This window comes from Botrytis porri (genome assembly GCF_014898465.1).
Source record: "Botrytis porri strain MUCL 3234 chromosome Unknown BPOR_005, whole genome shotgun sequence".
Classification (NCBI taxonomy): Eukaryota; Fungi; Ascomycota; class Leotiomycetes; order Helotiales; family Sclerotiniaceae; genus Botrytis; species Botrytis porri.
The window spans coordinates 446,769-464,357 of NW_024066079.1; the positions used below are offsets into that span (position 1 = coordinate 446,769).

Genomic DNA, 17,589 nt, shown 5'->3' on the forward strand with positions numbered 1-17,589 from the left:
CTTTCACATTTCCTCATCTCCAATCAAGAATTCCATAAGAGAGTGAATCAGTACCATAGATGGATATAAACAAAGGTATCTATACTTCCAACCACGCAAGCGCTTTTACAGCTGATGCAGATGCACCAATCAACCATAGAGAAAATTTACAATTGCTAGAGAATTCAGTTGTGAACATCAGAAATGCATTGCCCTGTTTTCAATGGGAAGCCTTTTCTTCTTTTTCTTTTCCTCGCTTTCTATTGCAATGTCCTGTTCTTTCCCTCCTTCTCCTGCTCTTAATTATGGAAACTAAACTATTTCTGCATTCAGATTCAGATTCAGATTCTAAATTGAAATTGAAGTTGACGAGAAAGAGAAAAGGCAAGGAGAAGGCGAGTGTAATGTGGGCGAAAAATGGGTACATGTCACGTGACTCCTACTGTAGCCAGTATTTATAGGACTTCTTTGTACAATTTAGAAAAGATAATCAATTCCAACCTATCAAACTCTACCTTTTATGTGTATGTGAGTGCTTTTTAGAGCCTTTCTTTCCTTTCCTTTTTCGGAGGCGTTACGATACAGTGATATTTCTATGGTATTTGTGAAGGCTTATTCTATGACTCTACCACCTTCTACTCTTTTATAGTAACAATTCATTCATTCTTTAATGGATGATATACTCGGATAGAATGTGGATGGGAATAAAGCAGGAGTAGATGACAATTTATTGTGTTGAGAATTATTATTTATACACAAGATTCTTACTTTTTAGTCAAGAAGAGGGGGCAGAGAGAGGTAGTTGGAGTGAGGATTTGGATAAATGGTTGGATATATGGAGGAGTAGATGGAGGAGTAGATGGAGGAGTAGATGGATAGATGAATTGTATGGATTAATTCGTGGGTTGCTCGAATAGAACTTGTCGATTAGGTATTTATCATCTTCTTCTCCCACTCCGTTCTCCACCCCAACTTTCTGCTCAGATCTCTCCTCAAGAATCCTCCACCTCTCTCCTTCTCCATACCCTCCTCTCAAATCTCCCCTACCAATTCCTTACTCACTACCACCCCTCCACACACTTAGATCTCTTGAAGTTCTCTCGCGCTCTACCAAATATTCTCTTTCTGTTTCTTTCTCCCTCCCTGTCCCCCTCGACATCATCATCCTCTCGACATCCTCCTCCCGTCCCCCTCCCTACCCCCAAATCCTACTTCCTCCTCTTCCCCTTTAAACCTCACCCACAACTCCATTCATCTCACTCGCTGCTCGTTACCTACCACATAGGAGCTCATAGATCTTCCCACTCGATTAGATAGTATTTCTTAGATGTTGCTATAAAGACGTGTGGAGAGGAAGAGGATGGGTTTTAAGGGTTGAGGACTTTTTTTATTGTGGTTTTTGAGGTTTTTGGTTTCGGTTTCGATTTCGGATTGGGTTAGACTCGGGTTCGACTTTGGGATTAGGATTAGACTTGCAATTAGAGTTAAGATTCGAGGTGCAAGGAAAGAAGGACTGTGAAGGGGGAGGTATAGGTGGAGGTGTAGTCATTCGATTAAATTGGGAAAGACATGCCGTGCCATCTATCTCGGAAATTCCGTCGGTGCGGAAAGGAAATCCGATGCTAGAACTAAAGTAAGCAAATTCGATTTTACAGTTCTAGGATATCACTTATCTATTACCTTTTCGTAAACTGCATTCTCAGCTATATCTCTAAACTATATTTACACCCCTCTTAATTTTAATATTGATCCCGATCCCGATCAGTTATCTTTAGCTCTTTCGCCAGAAACTGAATCAAATGATCCTCCCCCATCCATCTAATTTTTCCTTCGCCTTGTGTCCTCATCGATCTCAAAATAGTCGCTAGTAGCATTCCTTGCTGTCATCTTTCTAGAAACAGGTCTTCTAGACTTCAGATACTCTATCGGGATTCTTGAGTTTGTGGCTGATCTTGTATCGGTTCGAGGATCGGGAAGTCTCTCTCGCTTGGGAGGGCCAATATCGAAATCTATATCTTCATCCTTATCCTGCAAATCCTCTTCCTCCTCTATATCCTCCTCATCAATTACCGTGCTGATGAAAGAAGACATGCGCGAACCAGAACATACTTGTTCTCTCTCTCTTTCCTTGCAATTCTCATACTCGAAATCATTCTCTTCCTTCCTTAAGTGTTTTCCACGTACTCTCACACTTGTACCCACACCCCCAGCCGCAGTATCACCCTCCTCCGCGCCACACTCTTCCCCAGAAGTAAGACCACAAGTCGATGTTCCCATATCCACACACCGGCTCCTCTCCACTCTCCCTCTCCCATCACCATCCCTATCACTCCTATCAAAATCGCGCGATGAGAATGAATGTCCCCGCAAAGAAGTCCTCTCCTCATCTTGAAGAACTGCCGATTTTTCTCTAAATCCCTCACCAAAAGTGCCTTTCCGAGTAATTCTCGCTGATGATTTAATTCTCCTCTTTGGATTTGAACATTTCTCCCTCGCGTCTTCCCCCCAACTCCATTCCCTCGAATCCCCCCCATCCATATCCCATAGCTCCTCCTCCTCTTCCCCATCCTCATCCCTACTCACACCCCTATACACAACTCCCCTATCCCCTCCATCCTCTAAAATCTTCTCCATTCTCCTGAGCACGCTATCACGTTTCCTTCCCTGCGCCTGTCTACGAATATCCCTCTCTATCTCATATTCTTGTATACTATTTACGTCTGGATTTTGAAGAGTCCAATTAAAGACCCCTGGATTATTTTTCCTTTCGTGGGGTTTTGTTTTTTTTGTACGAGGAGGAGGATTTGGTGTATGGGAAAGGGGTGTCTCTTGAATTTGTTCTCGCAACTGTTCCAGTCCGAAATAAAATTCAAATTCCCCGAAAGTAGCAGAGCTTTCTCGACCATGCAAAGTAGAGATAAACGCCGAGGAAGTTCTGGATATATCTTCTTTGATGATATCTTCCGTCTCGTTCTGCATGTGAAATGCGTGGTTTGTGTTTGTTGTATTTGGTGTGGGAATAATGGGAGTTGGTTGCGGAAGATTACGTGTACCTGTGAAGTTAGTATTTCCTCTGCATCAGTCATTGACTCCCCGTATATTATCCTTCACTTCAAAATTAGATTGAGAAAGGAGTCAATGGATCATGATTCGGGATCTCAGGTGATTCTGCACTTTCTGATTCCATCTAGATTCCATTTCTTCATTGTCACAACAAAAAGAAAGACACAGGTGCGTGGAAAAAAAATTGAAAAACATAGAAAAGAAATAACTCACCAGGAATAACCCCCACAACCAAATACGCCTTCCCTCTCAGCCCCTCTCCCTCTCTCCTTCCCCCCTTCTCCCATCCCCATCCCCATCCCCATTTCCACCCCCTTCCCCTTTTCCTCCCCTTCCCCGACCCCACCCTCCCATACCTCCCCCTCGTAACCCAACAAAGCGCACTACTCCTCCCCAACAACTCCTCCAAACAAAACACCACACTTCCCCCTTCCCTCAAGACCTCCCGCTCCACCTCAAAAATTTCGACTCCTCCAACCCTCCTCCCCTCCTCCCACGCATCCTCTCTATTATCCCACAAACTAACTTTCGAACACTTCCCCGCTCTCCATACTCCGGGGACGAAAATGGAATTCGAGGGTGTAGATGCGTAGGAGCTTTTTTCGGAAAAATGGTTTCGTACTAGCGAGAGGATTTCTTTGGGGGAGGAGGGAAGTGGAGAGAGGGTGTCTTTTGCGGACCAGCCGTGTTCGGGGGGGTTGTAGGGGGTGGTGGGGTAGGGGGAGTGGATGTCGATCCAGTTTTCTGTGCGGTGAAGTCTGTAAAATATCTCTGGGAATTGTTCTGAGAGGAGAGAAAAGGGATAGCGGTATCCGGGGATAACTTGTTGGTTCAGTGGAGTCAAGGGTTTCTGTCAGATTGTTAACAGGATATTCGGATGAAGATTGAGATATAGATTACTTACATTTACCGAATCATCGATGTGTCCAGGGTGATGCGTATCCATAATCGGAGCAGAGATAACCAACTCTTGTCTTCGTTTTTGTTTTCTACAATTAAATTTGACATTAAGATTAAAAGGCCATCTAGTCGTCGAGTTCGATTTAAGGTTTAGAAAATGCCATCGGCGAGCAGAGGTTTGAGGTGAGGATTTGATCTTCCGTGCTCGAAACCGAAATCGAGATGGAAAATGAGTTCTCAGCCGCGATCGTCTCCTGATACTAAATCTCCTTTTTCTCTGGCAACTCTCGTCAAAACCTTTTCTCCCTCGAAACATGGGAAAGGAGATCCTGAATCTGCCCAGTCGAGATCCGATCCTCAGACCCTTCTTAGATTTTCTCTCCGCATATCGCGATTTGCGAGACCAAAACCACGATATTCGTTTCGATGAAAAGGGGAAATACATTTCAGCTCTGTGACTGTATCGTAATCTTAACTTAGGGTTTAAGGTCCTAGATTTTGCGTAATCTTACTATTCGAATCCCGTCGACCAAAACCAAATTATCCAATATGTGAAGGGTAGTTCGTGGTAGGGAGTTTGTATCCAGAAAAGAACTCTCCGATAATGAATATCAGTATGATTATGAGAAAGCAGGAAAGAAGAATCCAACCAACCCCTATCACATCTCACTTTTCACTTGACTCCAAAGAGATAGAAGATATCAAACTTCTTATTCCCTATCCCCCTTTGTTCTCGCTTGAGTGCAGAAACCCAAACACACATTCTGTATCTCCAAAGGAGTGATTCTCCACAACCCCGTATTTTTCTTTCACATTTTGATTTGTTGCATGGAGGATGCAAAAAACGAATGAAATGAGAAATATGAGACGAAATAATAACAAAAGATCCCACATCCATCAAACGATCAAATCATCTTCCACGAGACAGATTTCTTTCACATCCCATCGAACCCATAAGAAACAAACCCCGAAGACAAAAGATCCAAATAGAAGGTAGCATTCCTACAGTATTTCCATACAATATGGAATCAGATTCTCTTCCACGAAAATGAAACAAATATGCTCGCTTCTGTTAAAATTCCTACCCAATCCATGTATTTCCTCACACCCATCCACATATACAGATTCTACAGAGCAAAACTTTAAATGCATGTAAGAATCTAGCTAAATCCACCACTTAGAATTCCTTAATACTCAATACTCAAAGCCACTAGACTAGATGTCTATCTATCTAATCTATCCTCCATCTCCCCAAAGAGCAGTTCAAACAGTATAACTCATGTCACAGAAGATATATCCAGTACCCACATCACGATTCATGATTCATGAAAGAAGACAATCTCATCCTTCCAGAAGAGAAGATTCAATAGAACCCAAAGTCCCCAACCATTATTCTTCTGGAAATAAATTCTCATTGAGATCCTGAGTGATAAGCTATTGGGCTGTAGTACAGTGCAGTGCGGAGCAATCACGATCATAGGTAATATGATACAGCATAACATACCATACTATAGATAGTCGAAATAAGAAAATCAGCCTAACAAATACAAACCGAGAAAGAAATAGATAAGAAATACTTCACAGTTTCCTCACAACTTACCTTTCAACTCCCTTCCAACTCAACATCAAGCCTAGGATCCCCTGATCTCATAGCCTCTTCTTCACAAATCTCAGAATGTTTCTATAATACCCTATGATCAGTGTGTCTGTAAAACTTCTTCTTTCTCATTCTCTTCTTTCTCATCATTCGTGTCATTTGTGTCATCTCATTACGAACTGTATAAGTACTTACTTACCTATCCAATCCTCATTAACTCCTCAAGAAAGTCAATATCTGAATTCACATCCATACAAATACCGGTACCCATACTCACTCACCAACTCCCGTACTCACATCTAATCCGATCTCACTCGCAAGCAAGCCTGCACCATCTCCATCCACGATGTCCGAATTCAACAGACCCAAGAAATCCACTGATCCCACTGATCCCAACAAACAACCCAACGAATCAGTCTCGCTCTCCCAAATCCCCATCCCTTCCACATCCGATTCCCATCCACCATTTTCCGCATCACTCGCTCCATCATCCCCTTCTTCATCTCCTCATGCGGGTTGCCTTTCCCATTCATCCGACTCTCCTTCTGCTCCTCGTCCTTCTCTTCCTCTTCCGCCTTGTTCGCTCTCTCTCGCATCTTTAGAAGTTGTATTAGAATCAGAATCAGAATCATACACGAACGATTCAAACGATTCAAAAGTGTCAAACAATTCAAACAATTCAAACTCACCAAACCCCCCACAAGAGTCTCACACAGAACCTCCACAAAACTCACACACATCCCCAAACGAAGAAAATTCCCAAAACTCAGAAGAGCCTCCCACCTTACCTCTCCCAAGCTCACCAACCCCACCACCCCTCCCCCTCACAATCCCCCTCCTAGCATTCACCTCCCGCCAACCTAAATCCTCAACTCCACTCCTCGATTGCGGAACTATAACTTTTACTCCCGAGGAACTGATCGATGCAAGTTATGATTTATTGATCGCAAAGGTGATTCATTCTATCGACAGAGTTCTTTTATTGCGGAGAGACGAGGCGCTGAGATGTGTTGAGTGGATGGGGGGATTGGAGATGTGGAAGGTATGTAGAGATTTTTCTTTTCTTTTGATTGTTTATTTTTGGGGGTTAAGCTAACGGGTGAGATGACATAGGGAGTGAACCCGTGGAAGACAGACGAATGGATGATGGGATTGCAGAGAGTTATGGAGTTAATGATGATGCTAATATCGGTTCGGAATCTACTCTCACTCACACCCCACTCGGAAATCCCGGGAGTAGCGTAGGAGACGTAGGCCTAGGATGCGCACTGCGACGTGAAAAGCTATCCAACATTGGCATTGGAGCACTAGAGATATATGGTCAAAGAAAGAGCAAGGGATTCAAATATAAAAAGACCGGAAGAGAAGGTGGGAATTCCGGATTTATGAGCATCCGGTTGATAGCAAGCCTAAGCAACCCGACACTGCAGAGATGAGAGAAGTAAAGAGAATAAGACGGGCTAGGGAAAGATTGGAAATAGAGTCGGAGACTGGAGGATTGCGGGTGAGAGGACATGTGGGAGTGGATCGGGGAAATGGTGAATTGGGGGTGAATCGACCGATACGACGGAATGTGGATGAGGATGGTAGAGAAATCGAAAACAACCCACAACCCAACCGCACCACCTCCTCACTTTCTCCTCCCACCCAATCAAGAACCCCCCTCGCCACTCTCTCCCTTCTCTCCCTCTTCCCAAAACCCAAAGAATGCACCCCCACAACCCTCTACATCCACTGGAAACCCGAACCACTCATCCCCGCCGAATATATGCAAAGAATAATTCGTATGGATCCTATCATTGGCTCATCAAGCAAATCGCTTTTCCATCTTTCGAATCCTGGGGATGGGGATGGAGATGAGAAAAACTTAGACAACGGAGCAGATGATGTACCTGTGGGGGATGAACGGAATGAGAAGGGGGAAGATGACGAGGAGGAATTTCGAGAAGAAGAGGGAAAAAAAAGAAGAAAAAGCAGAAAAACAAGATCCCTCTCAAACCCACAGTAGCAAAGTAACTACCGACGAAAATATAAAAATCACAAAGTCCGAGAGAAACAAACGAAACAAGCACGAAGAAGAAATCCACGCAATCAATCTCACTCCCCTCCACCCATCCTTCCACACGTATTCACAATTCACCGAACAATTCAGTGATCTCTACGGGACCTCAGACGACGAAGACGACGACAACGACAATGACAATAAAAGCTCGAAAGGAATTCGCGAGTTGTTGAGATTTTTGAGTGGGAGAGGTGGGAGAGATGAGTTGATTGTGGAGTATGAGTATGGTATTTGGAAAGGTCTTCCGTAAAGTTAAGGTTAGGGTGAGGAGGGTTGGGAGGCGAGGAGGGTGTTTAGTATATGGGGATTGGTGAGAATTGGCGAAGGATTGGAGAGGAACTGGCGAAGATTGGTGAGGAACTGGCGAAGATTGGTGAGGTATTGAAATACACTGATTGATTGATTGATTGATTCATCAAGCAAAGAAATGAAGATGTAAATGAATGGGTAAATCAAATCAAATCATCAATTCTCAGTTTGTACAGTCTATCTGCACAGTCTATCTTTACACCAAGCCAACCACCCAGTATGGAGTACCTCTCCAATTTTTGAGTACACCAGGTATCACCAACATCACCAACCACAACTTTTCTCCCCCTCCAAACCAAAAAAAAAAAAACCACCATCCCGGAAATAAGCTCCGAACGCATCCTTATTCCCAGTCTCTGGAATTTTCTCAATTTCAGATTCAAAAAGGGAGGATGGAGGAGTGAAGACCGAACAATTTTTCAGACATGCAACAAAACGCAATTTTGGTGATTGACATTCACCGCTCACGTGGTATTTGGGCAGAATGTTTTGGGATTGTATTGCGAGTACTAGGCATGTCATGGTTGGTTTCTGTGTTTTTGATAATGAGACGATTGATAGATTGTGTAGAGGGTATGTGGTAGATTGAAGAAAGTATATACTATGCCGTGTTGAAGTTGTGGAAAACGATAGGTTAGTAGTGGGATATGTTAAGAAAATTGGTTGAAGTAGTCTATTTGCAACGAAACAAATTTATCGATAGCGACGACTGGGAAACGAACTCGAGTAAAAGCAGAGCATAATCTAAAAGAACGACCAGATCTATAGAGGAAACAATATCGAAGTCATTTGTTGCTATGTCATATTATCTGTGCTTTGCTATGTTGTTTTGTCGCAAGATCGCATTATAAACCTGTAAAGGCAGAGTAACAGACAAAAAGACCCCATAGCCCAATTTCAATCATTCATGAAATTGTGATCCCAGTCAACAGTTTGATTTGCCGACTTGGTTGTATATTATTCGTAGATCTTCTACTTCCTAACAACCCATCATAACACAGAAAGTACCTTTTTAGAATAACAAACGGGATGTGTTGTGCATCAAACGGAGATTTGACGATTGGAGAGGAGATTAACCAAGAGTAATCATTCGTAAATGGGAAATGAGTGTGAAATGATATCAAGAATATCAAGAATAAGCAGACAAACATATTCGCACATCTGAATGAACCCGTCATATAATATGTACCTGCATATGAAATAGCCACCTCAGCATGGCAATCGGAAAAGCACTTGCTTTAGGTATTCTTTTATGCAATCAATCAGACAAGGCAAAACATAAATAACAGTAAAGAAAACACCGAAAAACCTGGACCTTATCCCGCATACACGAAATACCCCTTGCTCTCAACGCGTCGATCATGTACAATGCGCAGTGGCAAAACCTTCATTATTATCCATCCTGAATATAAAAGGGCATTTCTTCTCGGGTAGGCGGCTGAAACGGGATACCAAGACGAGCATCTCCCCGAATCAAGTAGCCGTCGGAAAATGAAATGATTTTGTTTGCATCAACGGGGTGTAAACTAAATCAGGAATAATTGATTTCGGGTTGTGTACTTCGAAGTCTCTTCGGAATTGTGCGAGTTGCCATGTCACTTGAACATCATGGATGCTTCTGACACACTCCGAATGGACTGATTTTTTAGTCTTCCATGGATTTTCTTCTTTCCAAAGGAATAGAATCCTTGAAATTTTTGTTTGGCTGCATGAGAGATTTTCCCCTACAGTAGTAAGAGAATCTTCCCAGTAAGAGCCTTCCCCGCAGCAAGTAATCATGCATACATTGGCCGATTTCCCACACGAAAAGATATTTTATCATTTGTGTCTCGGAAGATTGTGAAGAGAAATTCCCATGTCTAATTGCAATGAATACAATGTAATTTCTGATTGATTTGTCAGGATTGGTAGTGGGAAGGGGTGTCTGGAGTTAGATTGTAAAGTTGGATGTGAACTTGGAGTTCATGAAGAAAGATACATCTTACCCCTCTCGTGAAATGGAATGGATGATGGAAAGAGATAATTACACTTATCAGCCAACCAGACCAGTCAGCCAACCAGTCAACCCACCAACTAGTCAACCCACCAACCAATTCCTTACCGCTCGGTTTCCACCATCACCCCGGATTTTCTTTGTGATCTGTGAGATCCAGGATATGAATTGCTGGCGTATTGCTGGCGTTTGTGATGTAACGGTTGTGAAAAGTCATTGGTGGGGAAAGGCAAATTGATATGATAAGGAGAGAGATATTAACATTAATGCAAGGTTCATGCGGGAGACACTCGTGGTTGTGATTGTTTTTTGCTGGAAAAGAAAACACAAAGTTGTCGTGTCACGGTGTCAGAAAGCTGGAGCTGGGTAAATTAAAAGAACCAAGAGAATTGGGCCAAGTATTATTGTTATAGTACTTCGTATAAGTTACAGAGGACATTACCTCGTAATGAAGATGAGAGACCACAAGATTGAGTCGTGATCGATCCACTTCAATAATAAAGTTTGGAATATTGATTTCTTGGTGAGTGGAGATGAGTTGATGAGTGAGCGATGGAGCGATGGAGCGGTAACGAATGAGTATCTAATATGTGATAAGGAATGAATCTCTACCCCCATCCAGGGATTCTCTTCTGGTTGTTTGACTCTTGCATCATGATGAAACTTTTCTTAACCTTTTTTTTATATTGATCTGGCTTATCTTTGTTGTCTGGGAGTGGTTGGTATTTATATCAGTTGCCGGTAGGAGGGTAATCGGTAGGAATGGTTAGTTGGTAGAAGTGGTTGTACTGTACTATACCTAGTCGTCTACTAAGTAATCGAATGAGTTTACCCCTGACGCTACTGCAAGACCGAAGAACTTGTACAGAGTAGGGGATCTAACCGGTTAGTAGGTAAGCAAAGCAAAGCCAAGCACATACATCACATCACATCACTACTAGAAGTAGGAAAGGAGAATGAGATAACTTATCGATATCTTTTCTGATGAGGGAATGAAGGATGAGTTATGAGCTAATTGGTTAACTTGTATAATTCATAAGATGCTTTACTTCTTGATCATGAGATTATCTGGATATGATTAAATCATGTATAGTGAGTAAACTAACAAGTAAAGATATCAAGGAAAATGCTTGTGTATAAAATTAAGTAAAGAATGAGTCTGAATGACAGATGGATACCGCTAGACAACCTTCTTTTCCCGTTTTTGACAGTGAGTTATGTTAAATCTTCTCCTTCTTTTACTTCTTTGACTTCTTTCTCTCTTCCTCCTCTCCTTCTCCTTTCACACACACCTACACAACACCACCCATTTCCACACCTATCGTCCCTCTTTTGCCCAGCTCACCAAGTGCTGCCAAGACTAAACATTTCCCACAAGACTCCTGTGCCAGTGTTTGGCTGATCTCTGGGAACCAATAATGATCAACACCACATATTATTCTCATTCGTCCTGTGCCGTAAATTAATGTTGGCATTGATCCAATTATATTTTGTGTGTACCTGCATCGGTCGAAGGAGATCTAAACTCCATCTAGCATTAGTCCACGGATAAAGTTGAGAAAAGGTGATGGAGTTCTCCGATGATTCTCAAATGACTCTCCAATAAATGTCCAATAAATGTCCAATAAATCTCAAAATGGATAGATCATTTTGCGTCCTGGTAAAATCCTTTCCCGCCTCTTTCCTCGCGCAGAATGTAAAGGTGCAAGACCTAGTCGGTACACCGAGCATAGTATGGTATTTAATCAAGTTACATGGTCCTAACTTATTAATACTGATCCACTTTCACGATATAAGATCCTCATTATAATCTCTCTAATCTCTCTCCTTCTCTCCCTTCTCTCTTCACTTACTTACCTCATTCACTCCAAATACCCATCATCACATTCTCTTTTTCGCCTTTCCATCGCAATAATACCCCATACCCGACTCTTGGTCACTTACATTCGTTTCTCGTAAACAAAATCCCAACCTCCAATAATCCAATAATCCAACTTCAACCACAATCAACAACTGCTACCTCCTACCAAATTACTTAGTCAATAATATCAATCTAAATCGTTCAAGATGCAATTCTCAACCGTCGCCATGATCTCTGCTCTCGCAGTCTCCGCTTCAGCCTACGGAAACTCCAGTATCGCTGCCGTGTGGGTTACTGATGTTGTTACTTCCTTCGTCACCGTTTGCCCAGCTGCAACCAGTTTCTCCTTCAACGGTGTAACTTACACTGCCACCGAGGTAATTCATCCCATCCGAAACATGAACACCTAGTAGTTGTGTGCGGTCGATTCAGAAGAACCAAAGCCACGCGATCTACCATGTCTTCGTTTCAAGATTGGGTTACTATATCACGAAATACTAATGCGATTCACAGAGTGAGACTGTCACCATCACCAACTGCCCATGTACAATCTCCAAGCCAGTTTACACCACCTCTTCCGTCATCTGCAACACCTGGTATGTGTTTCCATGACACAGAGAAATCACATCTTCGCATCATTCTAACATTTTCTAGCACTGCCGCCCCAACCGCTCCCGCTAGCTCTGCTGCCATCAGCTCTGCCCCAGCTTGGGGTAACAGCACCGCACCAGCAGCCACCGGTGGCGTTACCACTAGCAAAGGATCCGTCAGTACCTCATCAGCCGGATCCAGCCCATCTGCTTCCACCACTGCACCAATTGTTGTTTCCAACAACGGAAACCGCGCCATTGCACTCTCTGGTGCCAGCTTTGCTGGTCTCCTCGGTGTTGCCGCTTACATCTTGTAAGATCTCGACTTGAAAGAAAGATGAATCTCCACATTGCATTTCTTCCCTCGCAGATTTCATGGATGAAGATATACCTCGTATCTTCTAACGAATGAATCATCTAATTCATGACTGCGCATCGAATCACTTTGCAATACTGGAAGATATCGAAATCTAGAAATGAAAAAAAGGGGATTTTTCAGTAAAGTGGGAATGGACATGGGTACAAAATAATTCATATGGATTGAATTATGCCAATCACATAATGATGGTGTTTTTTTTACTTAGCATTTGAGGAATGGCTTGGAAGGGATGGGTTGGAAGGTACTTTTTAATTTTAAATTCATGACTACAATTTTCGAGCTCGAAATGAGGTACCTACATACTATTTTAAAATACCTACCTTTCTTATCTTTCTGTGTATTGATTGGTATTTGCTGATAAGTGGCGTGGTGAGGAAAGGAGAGGAGATGACATTCTATGAGGATGTGAGATGGTACCAAGTAAAATATTTTTGCAGTTGTTGTGACGAGACAGGATCAATAAGATTTTCTTTCTTTCTTTCTTTCTTTCTTTCTTCCTATTATGACAGAAGAATAGATAAAAGAGGAACCAGTCACTTTCTTTTCATCCAATCCTTTTCTCCCATACTTATAACACAATATACGCACCATACCACACCGCACTCCCTTCCTTCATCCCATCCCATCCATCCCCTTACCTTCAACCCCATTAGAAATAGTACGAAATCTCATCCCTTACACAAACAGCTACGGACAGCTATGAATAGGTACATCTATCTACCTACCTACCTACCTACCTATATGGAGAAAAACATAAGTCTTATTTATATTCATAGACATTATCTCGTATCTCGCATTTTATATTTTATGTGTTCTAGATATGTATTGTAGATTATGTATTGTAGATTATGTATTATGTGTTATGTGTTATGTGTTATGTATTATATATTATGTATTATATATTATGTATTATTGTTACGCCGGTCCATCCTCGGTACCGCGTCACATGACTCTTAGCACGTGATGGACCCTGCATGACAGGCATAACGGAATGTAGGTCCATACAGACCAAAGGTCCAGGACCTCTCTAGGTCCTGAACGCTCCAGTACAATACGAAGGTCTATATAAGGGAATGGGATTTCATTACAATGTAGAGCTTCGTGCTCAAGAACAATCATTAGTTTCATTACTATAGTTACGAGAATTGCAACCAGTTACCAACCTTATTGAATTCCTACTTGAAGTTTAGTCTAAACCACCTCGAGAGAACTCTAGACACTTCCACGTGACCCTAGAGGCAGCTCCCGTAACACTTTGAGCACCATTTCTGCTTCAAGTACCAATTCAATACCAACCGACGATATGGCACCCACCAGTGCATCCGCGAGCAGTCAGGCACAAGCACCCGACACCAACGATGTCGAGATGACCGACGCTCCCAAGGAAATTACCATCAACGAAACACTCAAGATTGCCTTACCAGACAAATACCAAGGAAGTCGACAGGAACTCGACACCTTCCTCTTACAACTTGAAATCTACTTCAGATTCAACGAAGACAAGTTCACCGAAAAGGAATCCAAGAGTGTATGGGCTGTATCATATCTCAGAGGAGAAGCAAGCAAGTGGATTCAACCATATTTACGAGACTATTTCGAGCATGACGACCAGGATCGCATGCAACCCACTCGAACAATCTTCAATAGTTTTGAAGGATTTAAGACAGAGATTCGTAGAATCTTCGGGAACTCCAATGAGCTAGAGGTAGCGGAAGATAAGATCTTCAACCTCAAGCAGACAGGATCAGCATTGAAGTATACTACGGAATTTCGAAGATATGCTGGAACAACCAAGTGGGACGAAACCGCCATTATGAGTCACTATCGTAAAGGACTCAAACCAGAAGTCAGACTGGAGTTAGAAAGATCTGCCGAGAGTGTAGACTTGAACGACCTAATCCAGGACTCCATCGAATCAGATGATCGTCTTTACCGATATCGACAAAGTCAAAGATCATACAAACCCCAGGGAAATCAAAAGCAAGAGCGTTACCGCAAGAATGAGGGAAGACCACGTTACAATCCACAGAGATATGGAGACCCTATGGAACTCGACGCTACGCACCACAAAGGTGGGAATGATGATCCGGAAAAGAAACGAAGACGAGAAAATAACTTATGCTTTGAATGTGGGAAAGCAGGGCATCGGGCAGCAGAATGTCGAAGCAAGAGAACAGGGGGTAAGAAGGGCAACTTTAAGAATAAGTTCGGCAAGGGCCAACTTAATGCCACCTTCACGCCACAATTGTGTGCTGTTAGCATGACAGGGCTAGCCACGCCACCACCAGCTTACGAAGAAGAAGAAGAGGTCGAAGGCCTCTCATGGGTAAACAAAGACCCGCAGTTAGGAGAATCATGGTCTATTCGGGAAATTGACCAATGGAACCGTCGTATCTGGAAATTTGGAGATACAGACGAAGGAACTATGAACGAGGACCTCAGCGTAACAGACGCTGAAGAGGGCGAATCGTATGAGGTTCGGTACGTCGATCAGCATCGAATTCTATGGTTTGGAATCACTACGAACACATCATTCATAGAAAGGATCAGTACCGATCACCTCCAGTGGCCAGACAGAGGAGAGCTATGGGAAGTGTTTTATCACCACACATCTGAAAGAAATGAGAATCAGGTTCTATTTTTATGCAGAAGAGTAGGGGAAGAACACCGGGTCCAGGCTCAAGCCATATTACCACCACCAGTTGTGGGTACGATAATGAAAGTCACTCAAGGGAACTACCGGTACACCCTATGGAGGGATTTACTTGATGACAGAGCTAGATCAGGGACAAGCGCTGTCTATCTAGAAGAGAAAGAGCCTCGACGTGTAACATTTGCCGATGAAAGCATCCAGGAAAACGGAGATGAGCAAATTACACCACAGCTAAATGCTACAGAACAAGCAGGACAAATATACTGCAGAGTCAAGATAAATGGACAAACACAGCCAGCCATGATAGATTCAGGGGCTACAGGAAATTTTATTGCACCAGAAGCTGCAAAGTACCTGGGAATCCCACTCCAGAAGAAACAAAACCCCTACCAATTGCAGTTAGTTGACGGACAGCTAGCAGGATCTGACGGGAACGTTTCACAAGAGACACGACCAGTACGAATGAGCATAACCCAACATTCGGAGGTTATACAGCTTGACGTTGTGCCATTGGGCCAACAACAGATCATCTTAGGGATGCCATGGTTGAAGGCACACAACCCAAGAATAGATTGGTCACAAGAAACAGTGACATTTGATCAGTGCAAGAACGGTCACGATGACACGTTCAAGGCGTCCGCGAGACGTAACACGCGCCAAGGAGAGTTGAACGCGAACAACACCGGCGACGTAGGACACCCAGTCCAGGGTCCTCCATTAAGAGCGAAGGACAGTACACCTCCTCTACAAATGCAGAAGCCAACGACACGGCATGAAATCGCAATCAAGGCAAAGGAGCCTATGATACCCGAACAGTACAAAAAATATAAACATGTTTTTAGAGAACCAGAGAACCATGAGGCTTTACCAGAACACAAGCCATGGGATCACGAGATAATATTGGAGGAAGGCAAGATGCCTGTGCACACCCCAATTTACTCAATGTCAGCCGATGAGCTAAAGACGCTCAAAGAATATATCGCCGACAACTCAGCCAAGGGATGGATCAGAGAATCCACGTCCCAAGTGGCAAGTCCAACTATGTGGGTACCCAAGAAGGATGGTACTAAGAGACTAGTTGTGGACTACAGAAAGCTCAACACGCTTACCAAAAAGGATCGATATCCACTTCCATTAGCTACGGAACTAAGAGATCGATTAGGCGGAGCAACGATATTCACCAAGATGGACCTACGAAACGGGTACCACTTGATTAGAATGAAGAAAGGCGAGGAATGGAAAACCGCTTTTAAGACAAGATACGGGCTATACGAATATCAAGTTATGCCATTCGGGCTAACTAACGCACCAGCTACTTTCATGAGACTTATGAACAATGTGCTGTCACAATACTTGGACACCTGTTGTATATGCTACTTGGACGATATCCTAGTATATTCAAACGACGAGGTCCAACACATCAAAGATGTCAGCAACATTCTTGAAAGTTTAGCCAAAGCCGATTTGCTATGTAAACCAAGCAAATGTGAATTCCACGTTACAGAAACAGAGTTCCTAGGATTCACCGTGTCAAGCCAAGGGCTCAAGATGAGCAAAGATAAGGTCAAGGCAGTGCTTGAATGGAAGCAGCCAAACACCATTAAGGAAGTACAATCCTTTTTGGGATTTGTCAACTTCTACCGAAGATTTATCAAGGGTTATTCAGGAATTACTACACCCTTGACCACGTTAACCAGAAAAGATCAAGGAAGCTTCGAATGAACCGCCAAGGCGCAGGAGTCCTTCGAAACGCTCAAACAGGCAGTGGCCGAGGAGCCAATACTGTTGACATTCGACCCTGATAAGCAAATCATAGTGGAGACGGACTCCTCAGATTTCGCTATAGGGGCAGTTCTGAGCCAACCAGGTCAAAATGAGAAATAGCAACCAATCGCATTCTACTCTCGAAAGCTATCACCAGCCGAATTGAACTACGAAATATATGACAAAGAATTACTAGCAATAGTCGACGCATTTAGAGAATGGCGAGTATATTTGGAAGGATCAAAATACACAGTACAGGTGTATACGGATCATAAGAACTTGGTTTACTTCACCACAACGAAGCAGTTAAACAGACGACAGGTCAGATGGTCGGAAACCATGGCCAACTACAATTTTAAGATTTCATATGTCAAAGGATCAGAAAACGCTAGAGCCGACGCTCTTAGCCGAAAACCAGAATATCAAGAAAATAAGTCGT

At 43.0% G+C, this 17,589-nt stretch overlaps 3 protein-coding genes across 3 annotated transcripts; 2 read left to right on the plus strand and 1 right to left on the minus strand.

Annotated features, from left to right (window-relative positions):
- Positions 1–1,797: 1,797 nt before the first annotated feature.
- On the minus strand, positions 1,798–3,988 carry EAF01_003897 (uncharacterized protein; the record flags this gene model as incomplete). The annotated part of the gene is made up of 3 exons (XM_038912151.1): positions 1,798–3,032; positions 3,256–3,892; positions 3,947–3,988. The coding sequence occupies 3 exons, from the start codon at positions 3,986–3,988 to the stop codon at positions 1,798–1,800; spliced, it is 1,914 nt and encodes a 637-aa protein (XP_038771835.1).
- Positions 3,989–5,885: 1,897 nt separating this feature from the next.
- EAF01_003898 (uncharacterized protein) lies at positions 5,886–7,547 on the plus strand (the record flags this gene model as incomplete). The annotated part of the gene is made up of 3 exons (XM_038912152.1): positions 5,886–6,468; positions 6,653–6,907; positions 6,970–7,547. 3 exons carry the CDS (start codon positions 5,886–5,888, stop codon positions 7,545–7,547), a joined length of 1,416 nt encoding a protein of 471 aa, XP_038771836.1.
- Positions 7,548–11,970: 4,423 nt separating this feature from the next.
- On the plus strand, positions 11,971–12,671 carry EAF01_003899 (uncharacterized protein; the record flags this gene model as incomplete). The annotated part of the gene is made up of 3 exons (XM_038912153.1): positions 11,971–12,141; positions 12,278–12,360; positions 12,419–12,671. 3 exons carry the CDS (start codon positions 11,971–11,973, stop codon positions 12,669–12,671), a joined length of 507 nt encoding a protein of 168 aa, XP_038771837.1.
- Between the last annotated feature and the right edge of the window lie 4,918 nt (positions 12,672–17,589).